We start from the raw sequence: 22,660 nt of genomic DNA on the forward strand, positions 1-22,660 counted from the left end.
AGTCTGTCAAGCATCACTCAGCCAAACCGCAACAGTAGTTCCCGAGGGGAACGCGGAGCGCTGTTCAGTATTTCAAAGCAAACAAGGGCACTGTAGGTAAAGCATCTGAATTTCCCAGTAACCGATGAAGCAACAATATTTTGATTTTGGTTACAGAAACAAAATGTTTCTGAGATCTGCTGAGATACTAATTTTAGTTTTCATCATGGAAGAATGAATGGTATGCCCCGTTTCCCATTAGTTAGCACAAAGATGCTAATGGAGATTCACTTGCCTGCTCTCTTCTTGAAAGGAAGTGGCTGGAGCCAGCCTTCAGCTCTCCAACACCACAGACAAGCAAGTACCACGACTCAAGTAATTGGTCAAAAAAAAGAAAGAGGAAGAAGGGATAGCGATAGAAAAGATGACACACACAAAGGACCAGAGAGCCTCCTCTGAGGCAAACCATCAAAAGGGCTGAAACCCAAAGGAAAGGGGATGCTGCAGCCAAACTCTGAAGCACAGCTGCAAGAGGGCTAAACTCTGCCTATCCTACCTCAGTAACTATGCAACAATAACAGCTAATTAGTCAGATTAATTGTTTGACATCTAAATCCACTGAGCATCCCTCAAGTTCCTAAGCGCAAATCCATGAAAACTAGAGCATAGCCATATAAATCTACCCTAAAAATCTGTGCACCGCTGTATTCCATGGGTTTTACCTATGAATAAGATCATTCTCCTTGGTTGTAATAATGAATTTCTGCCATCGCAGTTTGGCCAAGGGAATTACTCCACACTTGACCCAGATTTTTGACCACTCCACTCAGTACCTCAGACCTCGTGGCCATTATTCCATAACAGCCTAAATATGCAAGAACAAAGGGTGTGAGGAAATCTATGGTATATTGTAGCCTATGGGAGGGAAAGAGCCTTGTCAAGCCTTTATTGAAGGACATCAGAATTCACAAATCCACAATTTTTCCTTCTCCAGTCAGGTATCCACACTCCATGTTCAGTCACTCCTGGCCATTTTCCAACTGTAAAATCACTTTCTACAGACTTTAAGGGATGAAAAAGATATACTAAGAACTACAGTAAAAGAAGAAATGTCATCGCAGTTGTTTCTCCACTCTTCTCCCCAACCCAACAATATGAAAACTTCTTAAATAAAAAAGCCTCCAAACGCTTTGACCAAGAGCTCCCAAAAATAAGGCAGCATTTTTTCTTTTTTAGTGAGGATAAGCAGTACCTGTCAAAGCACAGGCAGCCAGACAGCCAAATTCCTCGACTTAAAGGATGAAAAATGGCCATGTATGGTTGACATCCATCTGAAAATAAGTGGATTTTCTGTCCCTGCTCTTCAATTGCTTTCAGAATCAGTGGGATAACTGAAACGTGCCTTCAACATCAGCTCTGCCCTAATGGATCTGACCACATCAAAGGCACACAAATAAGCTTCATCAGTGTGAGTGCCTGGCGCAGAGACAACAAGCTGAATAATTTAAAATAAAAGCTGAGAAAATACTCCTTGCTGCCGTCCAGTAACAAATTAATTTGGGGAAATATACATGAGATAAGATACAGGTCAAACTGAGGTTGACCAGAAGTGAATAACAAAACCACCTAGAAAAAGGTTTATCTCCTCTCCAAGTGAGATGCAAGCTCCCAAGGACTATCTCTAACATCACTATCCAACTCTAAAAGAACAACCTTTTTTTATAACCTTTTCCTACCCTGCACCTCATACAAAATAATTCAGAGTTCTCTGCCTCTCATCATAAGTACCTGCTTCTCATCTTTACGCTGCAGGATACATCACAGGCTAAAAAACTTACTTTAGAAACAGGCTTTTTAAGAATTCCAAAGTGCAAGAACTGCATTTAAAGAAAAACTAGAAATGAGAGAAACGTACTTAGCAGGGACACTGACCTAGAAGGAACTTCAACTCGAACCCCAAGTGGAAGCACAAAACAAGTCTTTTCTTTTGAGGGTACAATAAAAACCTTGTATAGAAAGTCTCAACTATTTGATGCTCCAGAATTTGAAAACTTCACAGGTTTCACGACAGCAGCCTTAAAACTTCCAAGGTCCTCAAAATGATATTTTTCTTATAGGAAATGGAGGACAGGCTGAGCTGCACATCTACAAGAAGCAGAACGCAGGTGCAGGAGGTGTTCTGTCACAGGATCAACAAAGGGACATAAATGGAGACATGTGCAGTCCCCACCCGCAAGGATTTTCAGCTCTTCTAACTAAGCTTCTTTCTGCTGGATCTTGTTGCCAAGCTTACTTGTCAATGAACCTCAAAGTCCCCCAAACCTGAGGTAACAGACTGCTCAGGGCAACAGCTTCCAGTCACAGCACTTGGTAATAAGTTTCTACTCCCCACACTCAGTGCCCACCTGACTGCTGGGAAGGACACGTGGCAGCACCCTTTAGGGTTCCTCTCACCTCTGCTGGGCCTGCCCAGCAGTGAGGCTTTTCCCAGAAACTTCAGGTTCCCATGAACAAACACAGCAGTATGGGAAGGGGACAGGTTTGGAGAAACCTTTATTTCCACATAGAGACAAGACAGCATCGGAGATAACAAGGTTCCACCTATGCTCACTGCTGACTTGTACACAGGGAGTTGGTCTGTTCTCCCAAGTGACAGGTGATAGAACAAGAGGGAATGGCCTCAAGTTGCACCAGGGAAGGTTCAGATTGGATGTCAGGAAGAATTTCTTCACTGAAAGGGTTCTCAGGCACTGGCAGAAGCTGCCCAGGGAGGTGGTTGAGTTACCACTCCTGAAGGTGTTAAAAAGACAGGTAGCTTAAGTGCTTAGGGATATGGTTTAGTAGTGGACAGGTTCGGCCAGGCTTGATGATCTCAAAGGTCTTTTCCAACAAAATGATTCTATGATTCTGAATGCCCAGTCTAGGATAATCCAGCCCTAATGAAGTGGAGCACCAGACAGGTAGGGAGAAGCAGGGATACACCACGTCCAGATGTTCTTCCAGACGACAGCCACCAAGCATCAGTTTTGCGCTAGCCCTGCTAAAGCAGGACTGAAATTTACTCCTCTAGTTGTTCTGTTTATTGAAAGAACGCTTTTGCCCCCAAGATAACTTACAGAAACAGACTCATTACTGCCAGAAAGTAGGGCATGTCATTTAAAGCCAGTTTGAAATGCATCTCCACAGAAACTTCTTAATCTTTAAAAAGAGAACGCATAAAATATTTATTGGATGGTGCAAAATGTTTGAGAGACTAACAGGGAAAGCTCTTATGTGTGCTGCATGAAATGGCTTTCCATGCCTCATTGAGCCACGGAGTATGAAAGGAGAGTGGCTGCTCGCACTCAGCAGATAAAACGCCGCACAAAAGTACTTATCAATCCAGCAAATCACAGCACGTGACTTCCTAACTCATTTGTATGATCACGAAGCTTTCTGCTTTCTCTGGTATCTCCTCTCAGTCTTAATGATCCTGCTGCAGATTTTTCCATATCAGATAGGCAGCTTATTCTTAAACTTCAATATTCCTAATTATCAAACCATTCAGCATTTCAAAATGTAAATAAAATTTGCATCTCCGCAAGAGTAGCTCTAAAGAAAGAATATAGCATTTGCATTCAGACTGGCTAATTCCTGTAAGATAACATTTCATAAACAAAATGCTTCATTGAACATGGAGATTTTCAGTTTTTACAAAGGAAAGTGAACTTTAAACAAATACAAATCAGTTGAGTGATTAACTTTAAGTGTTTTGGTTTTTTAAACTAATCTTTATGTATAACAAGTATCAGCAGAACAATCTTTACTGATTAAAGAACCAAATGATAGTGAAAGTCAACCCACTGACAATTAAGGGGGGAGGTAGAAGGTGATCAATAAAAAAAAAAAAATCATTTAAGGTCAATAAGTGGGGGGGGAAGGAAGCAAACACCAACCCCCCCCCCCCAACCCTCTACTCTCAACCCCACCAGCCTGGGAAAGGCGAAAGCATCGCACGCAGGTTATGTCAGTTAAGTTTAAATTGTGGGCAACATCATAGGTTAAGGAGTAAAACTAAACACACATTCCCCTGCCTCTCCCCAAGCTTTGTCATAATCCTAAATGTTATCTTAATTAGCCTAATTTTCTTAATTACACTTTGCAGCAACCTGATCTTTTATAGCACAATTTCAACACTTTTTCCAGCTTTGTTCCAGCGCTGGAAGAAGCGGTGACTCCTTTGCCAAAAGCCAAAGGGCACACGATGCCTCTGAGCTCTGTCTTGGCAAGGTCTGCGCAGCCACCTCCTCCCATCGGCACAGGAAATGCCTGTCCTCTCGCCACCCCACCCTCCAGTCTCGGTCCCTTTTTCCCCTCTTTTTGGGCACTGGAACAGGCTGCCCAGGGAGGTGGTTGAGTCACCTTCCCTGGAGGTGTTTAAGGGACGGGTGTATGAGGTGCTGAGGGACACGGTTTAGTGATTGATGAGAATGGTTGGACTCTATGATCCAGTGAGTCTTTTCCAACCTGGTGATTCTATGATCCTCCTTCATCCTGCCCCACAGTTCCATCCCAAGCGATTCCTATTCCTGCCCAGGAATGCATAAAACCTACTGCCACCTGGGATCTGGTCGTTCCTCCAGAGCAGGGATGATGGGCACGAGGGGCTTGTGGCAAGAGGGACACTGGCAGCCCACCTGATTCTCCTGCTCCCTACACACAGAGCACCCACATATGGGTTTGTGGCAAGCTCAGTTCTCAAGAGCTGCTGGTCCTGCCCAAGGCAGATGGCAGAGAAAGCCTTTGGTCCCAAAAACAAAGGTCAAGGCCTTTACCCTACATCTAGGACTCAATACTGACTGATTTACCCCACTGGAAGTTCTTAAGGATTAACTTCTCCCACCTAGGCATTCTTCTCCAAAAGTTATTTCTTATTCTCCGATAAAGGTTACTCCAAAATACAACTTAAGAAGTGGCAGTGAGGGGGGAAGAATGGTGGGGTGGAAAGTCATTCTTTCTTAGACAGCTTAATCTTCCCCATATTTTGTCACCCTGGGCAGGGAGAAGCCTTTGGTACCCAACATTTGTCACATGTGAGCTTTGCAAAGAGGAATGGAAAAAAAGAAAAACAAAAAAACCACTTTCATTCATCTGTGCTGCAACAGTTTTATGGCAGCGTTCCTAAAACATCCCATTAGTGATAGGTTTGCAGAAGATCAGAGCAGAAAGCTTGTACCCACCAAAGCAGGGTTTAATGGGCTCTTGAGTTAAGCCAGAGCCTTCCCTTAAACAATACACATCATTAGTAATAATTACCTGTAGCCTTATAATCAAAATAGCTCTCATAGCTGACATGAGAAGTCCAGATGTCAACCCAGCAAGGTTAGGAGAACATTTCTACCAATTATTAAAAATTGACCCTAAAAGAGAAACCCAGCAACAGGAACAGCACGGTGCAAACCAAGGGTAAAAAGGCACCATGAGACACTGTAGAATATCAACCCAAGGCTTGGAAACACCCAGCACCTAGGAAGGGCACAGGGAGAATTTCGCAGCAGTATCTGATGAGAAGTAAGACTCTGTGGAAGCTGATACCACTTGAAAACATTTCTGTACAAAGCTTACCTGCAGAAAATCATTCCTTAAGAAACAGTACCACAAGGTAACCACTCCCTCCTCTTTTCCACTTTTATGGAAGTTTTTTACCCTTTGAACAATCTCCAGTGAACGAGCTTTGAGTTTCTATCACACGTCCTTCATTTCAAGGGTTGCTGTCCATAGCAAGTTTAAGCTGTATTCCTAAATTTACACTTGAAAGGGCTGAACACCACAGCAGACACAATTTTCCCCCATTAGTAGTCTTACTTTCTATTAAATACTGATACAGTAGGCACAGCTGCTTACACCTGGAGCTGCTTGTTTTCTTTCATTAGCTCTTCTTATGTGACTCCCTGCTACCCCATCAGCACAGAACCTGAGCAGAACCAGTAAAAAGAGGCAAGACAACAACACCACAAAATAAATTTTAAAAAAAGGGTTAGCAGATGAATTAAAGTAAAACGAGACAAATCAGCAGGGGCATCCAATACTCCATCATCAACAGTACAGCCCAACCAAGGAGGGCACCCCCCTTTCCCTAATACCTGGAGAGCTGTTTCTTAAGTAGTAACGCAGTATCTAGTTAGGTCTGTGTGTTGGTTTCTGAATACAGGTACGTATGTATTTAACCTATCTCAGCACAAGACAGTAAAGCAGGCAGCCGTTAGCTTCTCAGCCTCACTCATATTTTAATACTTTCTTGTTTCAAATAATAACAATCCACTTATTTCATGGACAGATCTCTTGAAAAACATCAAACTGCAAGAAATGCATCCCAGGTGAACACCAATACACCCTCTACATGCATACAGTATACTCAGTTTCCCAGCTCCCAACAGTACCTGAAGCAAGTCTAAAAAACAATCTAAAATCTAAAAAATCTAAGAGACTGCTACATTATGGAAATAAAGACAGGTTTTTTCTTTTAGATAATACTGATAATTCTAGGAGACTTATAAAATCATCTCAGCTCCTGCACAAGGGTCAAATTTTCAACACTGCTGCTTGTAAACTCCAGCATCTGTCTTTACTGCAGCATTTATCATGCCCAGCCTCGGAAGCACAAATGGGCTGCTAGAAGTAATTCTGGAGCAAATAAAGTTCTTCCCACCCCAATATATAGTTCCTTAAATCTTAGGAGCTGTTTGTTGGCTTTTAACACTTCCGTCTTATTTGACTATTAGCCCAAAAGTGATTAAACTGAAATCACAAAAGGAACCTCTCTAAGGCAGTTAACAAAATACTTTTGCCTGTCTTGTTTTTGAATCACTTGCTTCCCAGTACTTATTTTCTCTACCATGAACTGCAATGATCAAAGCAGGTATATCAGAGCGCAACTAAAATTCCTCTTCCACAGCACAAGCTCTCAAAGCTCTGCCTAATGCAGTTACCTGAAACTCAGTAAATACAAACATATACAGTAAATACAAAGGTAACCGAGTACCTACAGATCCTCTTGACAGGCAGCGGTGGGTAATTTTGTAGGGATGAATCATAGGTCTTAAATCACAGAGACATTAGGGATAATCCCCCAGACAACACTGAGATGGATCAATTGACTCTTGTTCCAGCAAAACTATTCTTTGCTACTATAAAGCACATTAAAAGTCAAAGAGTGTTCTTAAATATCAATAAAGACACACCATGAGCGTCCCTGAGAGGTGCGCTACACACTGTTCAGACTGATCAGCACAGATTTAACAAATTAAACATCTGGTTAACATCTCAGAAAACACCTACAGCTTTCAGTGATAATAATGCATCGATCAGAGACCTCAACTGGCAAGATTTCCTCATGATTCTATCAGCAACACCATTTTTCACCTTCACGTAAAGCCTAAGTTTTAAACAAAGCAGCAATACGGGGAGAGGGACTGGATTGTCACTTCAACACAATCAAAAGTCTCTTCATGCAACAAACACATGGTGTTTTACTGTCATTACCAGGATTTAAGTGGTTTTGTCCTTACCTGGATGGCTTTGGGAGCTCATTGCTAGTAACGTCGAGTCCTTTGGAGAAGGGATTCGAGACAGATCAGTTTCCACGCAAGTAACAGCAGCTCTAAAGAGCTCCAATGCTTCACCAATACATAGATATTGGAAGTGAGGATTATATCATGGCCACCTTATAAAATCCAGGGCACAGTGACATGCTGAGTTGTATAGGAAGTAATCCAATAGGGTGGCAGAATATCTTCCAATGGCTTTCAGAATGGAAACCTGTGATTAAATAAAAAGAGGTCTACATTAGAAAAGTAAGTTTTACAGCTATTTAAATTACACATTATAGCATATTTATCCCCAGAAGAAACGACTAAACCAGGATACTATTTTAGGCATCAGGGTTGCAGAGAGAGTAAGTTTCAGAGTTATAGATGTAATTTTAATTAATAACCAGAAAAATTTAGATTAATATTTAACATCATAAAAACATAATTTAAAAAAAACAACTTTTCAACTACACATTCAAGTCTGAAAACCCCAAACTTGCATGTTAATTCTGATCCTCCAACAGCACCATATGAAGCCACTTCAGTCCAACAGCTTCCATATTTTAAAAGCCATATGTATGAGTGGTAACTGTACTTCACGCATCTGTTCCCCGAAGAAGTCTAAGGAAAAATTCCTCTGTTCCAAGAAGTGGTCTTGGAGCAGGAAGGAAAAAAACCCACACAATCAATTCCACTCCCACTCTACCCAAGCCTCCAGCAGATTATTAAGCAGCAGCTTCATACAGCCCTAGGGGCAAAAAATCCACCGTTCCCAATTATTTTAAGCTGTGTATTAGAGGGAGGGAGAAAAAAAAGAAACCACACTGAGATAGCAACCTAGCACACCCTGCCGCCCCAAAACAAAGATATCCAATTAGCAGATGCCCTCGCTTGCAGAGACCTCACAGATGGTGCCTCCGATATGACCAGCAATGCTTACACCAAACGAGCCTGCTGCAAGGTGTCCTGAAAAGCTCAAGTTTGGGGGTCTGGGGCTTTTTGGCACTATACCAAGCGGCATCCAGTAATTCTAAACAGAACCACAGAACTGTTTAGGTTGGAAAAAATCTTTTAAGGTCATCAAGTCCAACCATAAACATAACACTGCCAAGTCTACCACTAAACCATGTCCCTAAGTGCCACATTCACATGTTTTTTTAAACAGCCATGTTTTACAGGCGGGGCACCTGAGAGAGACTGCTCTGATTTAGCACATATAGAAAGACCTGCCACTGATCCATCCAACCAGCTACAGCTACAGAGACACTAAACCAAGGTGTCCTCCATGCAAAGTATTTCACATACACGGGTTATTTCCCTTCTTTGCACTGAAGAAGCCAGCAGCACCCAGGCCCCAAACAGATAATGTTTGCTGGTTCCCAAAGGGGATGCACTGACAGACACGGTACCCAGAGAGAGCTCCTCAGCTCCCTGCCAAGGCAGCTCTGCCCCCACAGCGTGGCTGACACCAACAGTTTATACCCAGCACGCCCTAACCCACTTCAGAGATGAAGTCAGCCTGCTGGCAGAAGCCAGCTAGTTAACCCATCTCAACTAATCCAGCTGACTTGGCTCAAAGCAAAGCAGGGAGCACTCACCCCAAACTGCTCCACCAGCAGACTGGAGGGTGTGGTGACCTCCAGCAAAGAGACAGCAGTATTTCTTGGGTGGGGGATGACTGTGACAACAACTACTACTGCCCTTGCACAACAAGCATCTGTCCGCATTGATCTGTGCCATTACATTGCAGCAAAAAAAGAGATGTGGATCTGTTAGAGCGAGTCCAGAGGAGGCCATGAAGATGATCAGAGGGCTAGAGAAACTCTGCTACACGAACACGCTGAGAGAGTTGGGGTTGTTCAGCCCAAAGACGAGAAGGTTCCAAGGAGACCTTACAGCAGCCCTCCAATACTTAAAGGGGGTTACAAGAAAGCTGGGGAAGGGCTCTTTATCAGGGTAATGCGGGGATAGGATGAGGGAGAAAACATTTTTAAGCTGCAAGAGGGGAGATTCAGAAAAGATACTAGAAATAATTTTTCCTGTGAGGGTGGTGAGGCAGTTGAACACGTTGTCCAGAGAAGTTGTGGCTGCCCCATCCCTGGAGGTGTTCAAAGCCAGGCTGGATGGGGCTTTAAGCAACCTGATCCAGTGGGAGGTGTCCCTGCCCATGGTAAGGGGGTTGGAACTGGATGATCTTTAAGGTCCCTTCCAACCCAAACCATTCTGTGATTCTATGATTTCACGTAGACCTATCTATTCTTGGAAGAGATTTTATCATGCTCAGATATTCATGCTCCTTTCCAGTAAGGCAGCAAATCCAGGTCTGAGACTTAAATACCACCCCTGCCACTTATGATGGGCCCTGCTTTATAACGGTGCTTCCCTGGTTTGGAGAATAATGCCCAAGCAGACATGGTTGAACAAAGAGGCCTTCCCTGCTGTATTTCATTAAAAAAACCTCTTTAACTGGCTGTTTCTCTCTACCCCAAGTGTCTCAGCATTACTACTCTCCATGTTCCTCTGCCCATCTTGCATTTTTAGAGATCTGGAACATACTTCCATGGTACGTGTCAAATTCAAGAGAAAATTACTTAAGTGTCATTTCCAATCCCTGCAGGTCTCTGCCATCCCAAACGCTCAGGATCTTCCAGTTCCATTAATTTTCACATCCTGCTGAAGAGAGCAGGGTCAGCTTAGACCACGCATTAGCAAAACTTTAACATTGTTTATTTCCAATAAAAACAGAAGGTAATGTTACAGCATAAGCAATCTCAGCTGCAGACAAGAAGGATTCAGAACGGAGTTAACAGACTCCTGCCTACTCATTTCCACAATGGAAGAATGAAGCACAGAGCATGTGCAGCAAGAAGGTGTCCATGTATTTCCCAAAGAAATTGGATTGAAACACTCATAACAAACGTATTAAATACTACCACCAGTTTACCTATTCCCACTTCTTCCCCAAAGGTCTACCTAAACTCAGCCAGGCACAACACCCTCAAAATACTAAGTTTTTGCATGTTTTAATAATACCAGTGCCTGGGAAGAACAAAATAACCATGCTTAGATTGCACACAAGCTACAGATTCAGTTCATCTTTCTTTTTTTAATGTGTTTCTTTTAGAAGATCTAGTACAATATAGGCAAAACAGACCTGAGGACACAGACAGCAATCATTTCCCAACTCATCCCACCACCAAAGTCTTTATTTTCAGTTGCCACTTGCACGGATCTCAGTGTAGTCCAATGAGTTATTTCCAAAGCATCCAAGACCTGTTTTCAGACCTCTATTTGTAATGATTCTTACATAAATTTGTTGGTTTGCCATTATCTCACAAAATACTTATCAAATTAGGAGAAGCCGCTGTGCCCAGGACACCTGGGGGCCTACAGGGTTTGCCAAGCTGAGACTCTCATTTAAAAAAAAAGAAATCAGAGCCTGTTCTACTTCTACTTCATCGCCTTCCAGGACACAGGCAATCACCTCTGGCCTGCAAATCTTGTCTCTCATCCTTAAGAACAGCGAGCCAACCCTCCTCACAAGCGATTCAGGCACAGGCAAGGACTGGGCCAGGATGAGCTGCTCAGGCAGCCTGCCCACACCTAACCCAGGGACACGCCGAGCAGGATGGGGATGAGTGTGCATTTGTTTATAGCAGCACGAGCCTCTCACCGGTTTCTTCACAACCAACTATTTTGGCCAGACAGGTCGCTCACCTTCCTTTTTTGGGAGGAGTGGGACCATGGGCACTACAGGCTTGGCTGCCCGCGTGCTGCCACAGGAGCGAGCCCTGGGATTGCCTGCCAGCCAGGTGAATTTTCTTGGCAGACACCAAGCAGTGGCATACTGACTGTACCTGCTTCGGCACATCCCACGGAGTCCCTAGCATGGAGCAAAGGGCAGACGAAGAGCATCCGTGTGCAGGACTGCGGATGGCACTGCACATTTCAGGCCACAGTAAGACCAAGCAGAGTTGTAGGCTAAAACAACCAGGTGTGTAAAACACACTCTTATTAAATCAGGTGTAGCAAACAGGACCAGTGTGACAAGGCTTCCTGCCGCACAGGAGAATTGTTCAGAGTCTGGTCGCTGCTGGATTTCTAGAAAGCTCTGGAACAGGAACACAACAAACCCATTCGTGCCAATTTATGTCAGCTCGCTTCTATCCGGGTGCGTCCGAGAGCCCAAGCTCCCTGAAACCATGCAGGCTGGTGCCTCTCCATCTGTATCCTCCTCACACCCCTTAGGCCACAGCCAAGTGTGTCATCACCTCCTTGTCACCAGCTGATAAGGAACCTTCGCATCTGAAATCACCATGCAGTAAGGGACAGACCTAGTGGTTTTGGTGCCTCGACAAGACACTATTCTGTACCACAGACCTTCCCTCAATCAAAGACAGTATTGGTCATTTTAGCTCTTCTCTTATTCATCTCCTACGAGCCAGCACCTCGCACAACACGCTTGCTCCTCAACACTACCGCAGGCAGATCTTTTGTCATTTGTGTCCCAAAAGGGATGAGTCTGCTTAAAATACTTCCATGAAGCTTCAACTGCTTTTTCCAGAAGCTGCAAAGAAAACAGCAGCAAATTCATTAACAGGCTGGGTCATCACACATGCCAACACATCACCAATACACAGGAATAATGTATTTAGGGAGAAAGCATATGGCTCTGCACACACAACTGCTTAACAGCTCTCTAACACAAACTGCATGTCCTACTGAGTGGTGGTCCCTCACCTTCTTCCTCCCCAACTGCAAGACCAGGGTTGCCCCCCAAAACACCACACACCACTCAGCTCCACAACCCTCTCCTACACTGCTCCTTTCCCACACTTTCCAGGACTACATTTTCCCCACTGTGCATCTGGCCAACCATTAAGAGACAGACTTTCTGGTGAACTAGGAAATCTAAGTAAACAAATGGTTTTCCAAGTCTGTTTCCATACATTTTGCGGCTACCTAAAGCTATTTGGTTGGTTTTTTTTTTTAAATAGTAAGCAAAAGGGATCTTACAGTTCTGCCATACAAATGTTTTGACAGTATGAACATTCACCTTCCTCTTCTCAGCTCATTCCAGTTGTGTCACAAGTACAGATGTGCAGTAACCAGTAATTACAGTTATGATAGAGCTGTATTGACAAAGCTTTATTTTTCAGAGCCTAAATTGCTACGATAATTCAGCCAAGATAAAAATCTTGGCCTACGGGTGAAGTTTCAAGATTGTTCTAAGCCAAGTGAGTCTGGTTGCCTCAGGACACCCAGCTATCGATGACCTGGCGTCCTCGCAGGCCCTCTCAGGCGCCCGCCTTCAACACCCACAGACAGCAACGGTACGAGATCCCTCGAAAACCTCGGTTCCACAAACCCTGCTGACTCAACACATCAAAACACGCTGGAAGTCATACGTGTACTGTCCAGATCACTGCACTTTAATGTTTTATTTCTAGGTCCAGAGAAAGCTGCTCTCTCTTTCAGACCCCAGACTGTGAAAAGCTTTGCAGAAGGCATTGCTTTTCAGCTGGACAAAGAACCATAGAATGGTTTGGGTTGGAAAGGACCTTTAAAGGTCATCTAGTCCAATCCCCCTGCAATAAGCAGGGACATTTTCAAGTAGATTGGGTTGCTCAAAGCCCCATCCTGCCTTGACCTCGAACATTTCCAGTGAAAGGACATCCACAGCTTTTCCAGTTAACTTGTTCCAGTGTCTCTCATACAGTTCATACAGGTGTATATACTCATGGCCTCCAGATCCTGACTTGATGTTGTTGTGGTTACAACTGCCCCCACAAACTATTTCACCCTAAGCTGTCCTCTCTGGAGTTGCTTACCCAGCTGTACCACGATTCTCACACCCCATCCCTAGACAAAGCTTTTCCTACAACTCCCTGCCAGCTCTGAAGACAACAGCAGAAGGGATGCTAGGAGAATGCCTTCTGCACCCTGGCGCTTCCTTAGCAGCGCTCAACCACCACAGGGTTTGGTCTCCAAACACCATGGAAACACCCATCTTCCAAAAATCATTATCACCCATCCTTCTGCCTGACACTGCACATCAAATACCCTAACCAGCCTTTTCTTTTTTACCATTATCTACCAAGATGTTGGATTCCTCGTTGCATTAGCAGGCAAACAGTACTAATTTGAATCCCACATGCTCCATATACGATGATGACACCATCATCTTGATGCTCGCTCAAGTTCCTACTTGCAACACGCAGCCTGGGAACAGCCAGATGCTGCAGCACACGAGTGCTCTGCACGGATTCACACACCAAATGAGAGGCAGTGTCTCCGCTGGAGCTTATGGATTAAATCTCTCCCCTGGCAGATTCCCAGCTTTACCCAGAGGGAAAGAAAAAGCTGCCTTTGCTTTTCAGGGTTGTTTATAAAATATTGCCAAGACAGGATCTATATATTAAAGGAGGAGGAGGTGGACAAGGACGAGGCACATAGCTGTTTGAAAACCATAATCATTTACTGTGACCACGAAATTATTTATTTAGAGCACAGGCAGTGTGAAAAAGTCTCCCAGGCTGATTCTTCTCTCTAGGGACCATGTCTGCAGAGCCACCACTTTCCAAAATGACAAAGGCAGTGGCAGCAGTCCTGAGGACCCACACAACCCTTCAACTCCTGCTTCTCAAGCAGAACATGGCTTTACTGAGTCTGTCCCAAGAGACCGAGTTTCACAGGCATTGCTCACTTCCAGAAGTTCTGAGTTTCCTACAGTTTCAACGATACTCAAAACAGAGCTCTCAAAAAACATATTTGAAATCGCAAACATCATAAGACACCCTCTCGAAGAGTTTTAACTCTCTGAACACAGTGTTTCTGTCTTCAAAAACATACTAGCAGGCTGCACTGTAAAATACACAATCGGCTTAATGCTCAGCTGGGGACAGAAGAGCAACTACAATAGCATGACAGTAATAGAAAACAAAACTGGAATACCAAACTTGCTGCTGTATTGGTCCAGTTCCTCCAAAACCATGAATCTTTTCTGCAAATCTGGATGCTCCTCCTCCATTTCCAAGTGCACAAAAGAGTTTCAAAAAGAAGGACAAGAAAAATCCTCATGCAGGTGAAGGAGACAGTAAGTCTTCTAGCACAGAATAGAGATAATTTAAGGATATTACAGTGATGCGCAATCATGATTAATACAGAAGTCACAATCTCTATTTTCCACCTATTTCTGTTGCAACAGGAAGGTTTTCCTCTTCTTTTTCTGAGAGGGAAGTTGGGTAGATACAGGAAGGAGAGAAAGTATCAGAAAACACACTTTGGGTGGCAAGCAGAATCAGAGCACATTAAATGCTGCTCCTTAGCTGCACTAAGAAACTCTCACTCCGGGTGCTGGAGAAAGCAAAAGTTTCCCCAAACTCCAAAAGCAAATGAACAAGCTTCTTAGCAAAGAGGACAAACGTGTAGTGCTCCTGCACAAGGCCAGGAAACCCACGAGACAAATCACTGGCTCACAAGAGTATTTTGGAGAAGCATCATAACGTGCATGTCCCACTGTGAAAGGCCTCCCTAGGTTCATCTTCTCAAACATTGCCGGAGAACATGGCAATTGAAGACCTGTAAAGACCCACCTACACACCAGCCTATGCAGCCACCAAACCAACTCAACTCTGCTTTGTCCTACATTGACGTGACAGGCCCGTCTTGCAAAATACAGAGTCTACTCCTTGCATCTTTCTATATCGCACTTAAATTGCACACCAACCTCTTAATTAGTTTCCACAAAAGTGGTGAGTACACCTGCATTCATTAAGTTAAAGAAAATACTCAAGGGACCTGGAAGGTGGAAGTATGTACATTGCGCTCAGCTATTGAAGAACGGAGAGCAAAATCAGTTTGAGTTAAAACTGTATAACTAATAATTACACCGCAAATCCATCCTAATATAGTTGTTACAACTAGTTTCTCACCGACAGTATCCAGGGAACGTACACACCTCAATCAGCACAGATCCGGACTGACCAGTTCAGCCCCTGTGACCAGGGCATCACATCTTCTCTAAACTCAGTGTTCCCATATTCTTATCTCGCACTCGCAAAACCAGAGGTACCCACCCTCGAGATCAAAAGCTCAATACAATGATTCAAATATACCAGCCATCTAAGAAATTCAGAAGCATTATCCATACTTCAAGGGATTAAAACACAGCGCATTTGTTCAGCAGTTGCTGACATTTCAATGCCAGCCATTACAAGGGCTACTCTCACCTGACAGCCCAGAAGAGACCAAATACTGTTTCTGCCTTTCCCTTAAACTTCCACATTCAAATACATGCTGTGAAGCTCTACTGCTTATACGCTTACACTAAACATTTTAACTTTGTGGCAGGTTTTGTATGGTATAATGTTCAGAAAGTGATTCAATCTCTAACCACATTTGTTGTAAGTGTTAAATTACAGTATATGTACATTAAGACTTCAAGCATAACCAATCCCTACTTTGTATTTACGTAGCTCCTTCAGGGAAGGCTATAATACATGGCTAGACAGTCCCTGGTAGCTGCTTTTGGAGCGATCCTGCTATTATTCCAGGCAGTGGCTTGTTAAGCGAGCCTCTGCAACATAAGCTGTGCTACACATGCACTGAAGTCGACATCAGACATTAAAAGAAAACAAAATGAACAACAGCCACAAATGGCAAGACGCTATTAACTAATTGTGAGCTACTTTATTAACACAGAACTAATCCATAGCTATTCAAGGGCAGCAAACCTATACAGGAATAATTAATCTAATTACGCGTAACAGAAATTCTCAATAAAAATAATCAAGAATAATTGCTTTCTACAGCTCCATACCCCTTTGCTTCTTATTACTAAGAAATGCTCCACTACTACTGTCCATAGCATGCCAATTCCTGAAGTCAGGCTGCCCCTCCCAGGCTCTTCTCAGTTGTGTTTCCAAGTAAAATCAGCTGCTCAAACTGATCTCAGACCTCACACTTCAGTTGTGCAAATCCAAATGCTGAGGCACTGGCCCAAGCTGAAAACACAGGGGACACTGATATTTTGGTAGAAGTGAAGATGACTTGTCCCATTTGAATGTTAACTTAACACATACCTGCCACTATTCGAGCTTGCCCCTAGCAGATAGAAACCTCTAAGTTGTCCTCACAAAGCTTTAACCAAGAGCTACTTGGAAGAAAATGCTTTTTGCATATTCTGCGCAAACTCCCTCATGGTTCCATCTGTAGATACTTTTGCAAATCACCACCCTGACCAACAGCTACGGCTGCTTTGAAAGCTGAAGGCTCCTCCATGTCCCACAAAGGAAAACCTTAGATCTTCTGGTGGGTACCACAAAACCCCTGAAGTTTTTGTGGCTCTTCTCCTCCACTGCTAGGAGGACACAGAAGCTTTAACATTATTTCTGCTTCCATGCGTTTTGCACCAATATTAATACTCCTGGATATCTGAAGAGGGAGTCTGCTGATACCTCTTCTATTTGTAGACCTTGACAAGTGTTGCTGGCAAAGCAGCGTTGCACGCGTCTCAAATACACATAGAAGCAAAAACCAAGGCTCTGGGAACAACCAAGCAGATGACAAGTGGACCTAAAACCTCCGACGTGTAATCCAAGACTCTGAACAAAAGATCACCTTTAGCAACCCGAGCAAATCTGGCAATACCGCCTCATGTTCACTCTGTGGGAGCTCCAATTTAAAATGGTCAACAGCTTGGAAAGAATTTTTTTTAGAGTCAAGCAGGAACACAGCTCGTAGAAGAGCTGCAGATTTAGAAATGGAACTGACTGTGTAAAACCTGGGAATCTGTAGATTTTGCAGGATTACAGAGCCCTCCTTAACTAGCAAGACTCTGGCAGAGGGTCTGAAAGAGCAGGATGCTTCTGAGCTCGATCCAGTTTCTCAGCAAGAGCAGCAAGAACAAGCAGTCTCACAGATGGATCCGCGTGGGAGGGAGAAAGGATAAAAGTCTGCCTCGGGAGCCTGTTCCAGCTGCTACCGAAGCCTCAGAGGAGCTGGTACGTATTGGACAGTTACCTATGAAAACCTACTGTCTTGACTTTTTCTGAAGGTGCCTTCTTCTTTCCCCACCCCATGTTTTTCCTCCATCCTTCTATTTCTGCATTTGAAAGAGTTCAAATCAAAGCTGAGAGCAGCACTTGACAGAGGACAAATGAAAGCTGTGAGTTTATGGAAAACGTCCATCTCATTTCTCCATTCCTTCCTTGCAGATCACCCTAGCTACAACAATTCAGAAGCACAAACATCAAAACTCCTTTTAAATATCTGACTGAGAAGTTATAAAAAATGGTATGGTCTTTTTAATCAAATCCTCCCCTAACGACACTTTCAGTGCTAGGAAGCGTCTGCGTGACCAGCAGATTGCAAGCTCAACTGAACGAGCTGAAGGTTCCTGCTGATGCCCATGATAAACACAATAGTTCAACTGATTAAGAACCCAATTCATGCAAATTAGTTTCAGCAACTTGTGATTTATCCCCAGCTTTTAAAACTCACCATCCCGTTACAGCTGTACTGGACTCCCGCTAAAGCATTTTAGCAGCGCCAAGATCTCTCTGCTTTGCTGAAACCCATCTCCAGTGGGCTGTAAGGCACTCGCCAAATCCCCCCTCTCTATGCTGCTGGCATAGCAGACACCCGGGGGAAAAAAATCAGACCATGGTAGAAAGTTCATAGATCCAGCCACCATTTTTCTGCAGACTTGCTCAATAATACAACTTTCAAACTGTCTTATTTTCTTCACCTGCTTGTGCAGACACACAGCTTTCCTTTCTCTTTCAAAACTGATTGAAAATATAAGGATACTGACACCTCTATGTAATTAGTTTTGAGAAACACTGAAAATCTTCAGCTCACTCTGTCTTAGCTTTCTCAACTGCTACAAATGAACAACCCACAATTTGTTACCTGAGGCTGTTTTTCAAATCTTCGTGTAGGGGTAGGGAAAGGGAGAGAGAAGAACGTTTACCTTTGCTATTCATATGCTTCAGCTGGTACATCTGAACTTCTTGTTCCTTCTGACAAAGAATCACAATCGCTGGTCACTGGCTGTGCCTAACCCATCTGGTCTGCCAGCACAAAATAGCTGAGTACATGTGTCATCAATCACTGTTAATTACTTCATTAACTTGGAAAAAGAATATTGACTGTTTTTCAAAGAACAAACATTGTTTAAGGTTACTCTAATTTTTTTTTTTTTTAATTGAACGCTCTCTGATTACCAAGGGAAAATAATTCAGCTTGAACACCAAACTAATCCTGTCACGTAACTCATGCAATTCTTTTGTCTAGTAAAACATTTCCCCAAGTTTCTTTTGGACCCAACTACATTGCAGTGCTAGTTTTAACCAGCATTACGTTTAACCAGAACCTTAATTACGCGTGTTCTCACACACTCAGTGCTCACTGCACCACGTTAACTGCTCTGCCATTCCCACCTGCTTTCCAAGCTCTGACCTTTGCCATGCTCTTGGAAAGAAACACGCCCCAAGGTCTCCACAAACAAGTTGCATCATTTGCAAGTGGCCATTCAGCCTTCTGCTGTTCGCTGCAAAACAGTGACAAAGAAAGAAAGCTATCACAAAGATTTGTGCACTTTTACCTGCGACACAGATACCCAAAGGTTTTTGGCACAGGGGAAGAAAAAAAAAAAAAAAAGAAAAAAAAACACAACAAAAAACCTCACCATGAGTGTTGTCATGCTAACTGCACAGACTAAAGCCAGCTGAGATTCCTAGAGCACAATGCAAACTCCCTCCAATCCTCTCCTGCTGCTCCAGAGGCTGGACAGGAACACCTGTGAATGTCTCGGTCCTGCCCTACCACCTCAGTCTCCCCAGATCCAGCACAAGAGCTCCCCTCCATCTCAGGCAAAGGGACCCTGCCTGCACACCAAGCCTCCTCCAGACACGCTCTCTGTGAAGAACCACTTAGCTCGCTTCTTTATGACATCTTTTCATGTCTCACAGGCTTAAAAACTGATTATCATAAAGCTGTTTTGTCCGAGGACAGCACCAAGCCCATTTTCTCAATACAGATAACACACACTCCCTTAAAAAAACCCCACCTCTTAATGCACCCTCATTACGCCACTGTCGGGAACCAAAGGTGAGCTACCCCCGTTCACACAAACACACATCCCCTTTCACTCCTCAACACCATCTCCCATGAGCCTGTCCCACAGAACCAGGGCGGTGCTTGCCAGAGCAAACTGAGCAAAGCATTCAGCCCGCAGGGGAGCGCCCACAACTCCAACTGCTTGTCCAGCTCAGCAGACAGCAGCATGCCCTCATGCATCACTACGGGATGCAGATTTGACACTTTCCTATGTTTTATTACTTCTGCTTTGCGCTGAATGCTAACACTGTGACCGAAACACTGCACTTCTCACAGCAACACAGTGGTTCACAGCCCCTTGTCCTAATGGACTCGTGGCGTGACTATTCCACTCCTGCTCTCAACGTGCCTCCGGGATCACAGAATCACAAAGTTGGAAAGGACCCACTGGATTATCAAGTTCAACCATTCCCATCAATCACAACCATACCCTTCAGCACCCTATCCACCCGTCTTTTAAACACCTCCAGGGAAGGTGACTCAACCACCTCCTATTCCAGTGCCCAACGACCCTTTCCAGGAAAATTTTTTTTCTGATGTCAAGCCTGAACCTCCCCTGGCGGAGCTTGAGGCCATTCCCTCTCGTCCTGTCCCCTGTCACTTGGGTGAAGAGCCCAGCTCCCTCCTCTCCACAACCTCCTTTCAGGTAGTTGTAGAGAGCAATCAAGTCTCCCCTCAGCCTCCTCTTCTCCAGGCTAAACACCCCCAGTTCCCTCAGCCGTTCCTCATAAGGCCTGCTCTCCAGCCCCTTCACCAGCTTCATCGCTCTTCTCTGGACTTGCTCCAGAGCCTCAACATCTCCCTTTTCTGAGTGCCTTTCCATGGTTCCTCATGTCACCATTTTTTCCCCTTCCTAGACCCCACCCTTACTCTGTCCCCCAGCTCTCTGTCCCTCTGCTGAGTCACCCTCCAGCAGCAATCTCTATTCCCCATTTATCTTCCTGGGGTGTTTCTTTGCAGGGCTCAGCCTCTCACTCCTACAGCCAACAAAGCTGTGTTACAGCGCAGTGTGTTATGTACTTGCGTATCTTAAAAAAGGCATTACCTAAACCCAAATGTTACACATCAGCATTGAGCAAAGAAAAAAAATAAAACTTTGCCTTTAATTGTTATTTATTTATTTGTTGGGAAAACCTTTTCTCCGTTCTCCATCCGTGCACGAAAAGCGATGCTGATGTACGCCTGCAAAAGCGCAACAGAGAGAGCAGTCAAACACTACAATTCAGATAACTTATGGAGCACTAAATGCTAAGGTAACAGTCAGTTCTGCCATGCAAAGAACTTTAAGCAGTAGCTACAGTTTTTGCTTTTAAATGCCATATAACAGGTTAGCAGGCAGGGTTATTTTTCCCTTTTTGAATGCCCTTTGTTAAAACCTACTGCTTTCAGGCCAAGCAGCGCACAGCAGGCAGAGTGGTCGGTGCCGTGGGATCCCCCCGTGGCGTGTGCCCACAGCACATGGGATGAATCCTCGGAACCAGACAGGACACAGGCACATCCTGGGCACTGTCTGCAAAAGCTGCTCGGACATCCACCACAAGTCTGCTGCTAAGCAAGCAGGCAGCAATCCCTACAGGACGCTGAAGCAAACTTATGTCTTCACATTCATAGGGGTTCCAGGATTCCCACTTGTTCCATTTTTAAATTACAAGCCACATTCTCAAGCCAGAATAGATAATTAACTCAATCACAAGAAAAATCTGGATGCCTATGTTGAAACACTCCAATTTTTAATGACCAACATCAACTTTTAATAAAAACTAGAATCTTTGGTCAAATGCTTCAAGCTTGCAGCTGACAAGCAAGAAGAGCAAAGAAGGAACTGACATTACTCAGACTTCAGGGTGAGGGTTTGGGTTTATTTATTACTTTATTTATTTATTACAACATTATCAACACAAAAAAAAAAAAAAAGACAAAACCCTCGACAGGAGCACCCAGGGGTTCCCTTCAGAGAGGCAAAGGCTACCAAATCCTTGACAGCTCCCTTCCTGGGTGTCACTTCCCCACACCAGGGCTGTCACCTAACCCGGGGTGAAGGAAGAGCTCCATTTACTTTATGATTTGGACCACATTTTACACAGCCCATTTCGTCTGTTTGCACAACACGAACACAGCAAGACACACTGGAATTGTTTGTCAAAACACAAAAACTGGACTAGCAAAACCACAAAAAAGGGACATATTTCAAGGATTGATACAGTATCTGCTGTGGGAGTTTTAGGTAGATTTGAGAACACTGCCAGATGCCAGCTGAACAGACAGACTTCGACTCAGCATCCTCAAGGATGCCTCAGAGTCCTCGCTTCGGTACACAAGGACTGACATTCTGTTAAGTTTCTATGATCTAGATTAAGACTCATACTGCTGTTTATAGCTTTACATACTAAACAGGACATACGCAATGTTCTTCCCTGTAAGACACTCCTCTTTCAGGGAACGTAATTTAAGCCTGGTTTTGTCCCCCTTCAGCTGCCTCTTAAGAATTAAGATGCTACTGCCCAACTTCAGGGTCTTTTATTCTCATTTCTGGCTTTTGAGGTTTTGTATCTTTGCACACTCCTAAACATGTTCCTTAAGGGTCCATGCTAGCACTCTTGGTTCCCACATCAGAAGGAACTGCTTGGCTTAGGAGGAGCTGCCAGTAGCCACCAAAGCTCTGCTGTGCAGTCTCCTGCATTATCATAGAATCACAGAATCATCAGGTTGGAAGAGACCCACCGGATCATCGAGTCCAACCATTCCTATCAAACACTAAACCATGCCCTGCAGCACCTCATCCACCCGTCCCTTAAACATCTCCAGGGAAGGTGACTCAACCACCTCCCTGGGCAGCCTATGCCACTGCCCAGTGACACTTTCTGTGAAATTTTTTTTCCTAATGTCCAGCCTAAATCTCCCCTGGTGGAGCTTGAGGCCATTCCTTCTCATCCTGTCCCCTGTCACTTGGAAGAAGAGGCCACCACCCTCCTCTCCACAACCTCCTTTCA

General features: G+C 44.1%; 1 protein-coding gene across 1 annotated transcript in view; it reads right to left on the reverse strand.

The window, feature by feature from the left end:
* The window catches only part of HDAC4 (histone deacetylase 4), a 277,760-nt gene that overhangs the window by 239,864 nt on the left and 15,236 nt on the right, over positions 1-22,660 (reverse strand). The window contains exon 2 of the mRNA XM_069860656.1: positions 7,527-7,776. Coding sequence (XP_069716757.1) covers positions 7,527-7,548 — 22 coding nt within the window. The 5' untranslated portion in view covers positions 7,549-7,776. The remainder of the gene's footprint in view (positions 1-7,526; positions 7,777-22,660) is intronic.

Source organism: Phaenicophaeus curvirostris, chromosome 7 (assembly GCF_032191515.1).
Source record: "Phaenicophaeus curvirostris isolate KB17595 chromosome 7, BPBGC_Pcur_1.0, whole genome shotgun sequence".
Classification (NCBI taxonomy): domain Eukaryota; kingdom Metazoa; phylum Chordata; class Aves; order Cuculiformes; family Cuculidae; genus Phaenicophaeus; species Phaenicophaeus curvirostris.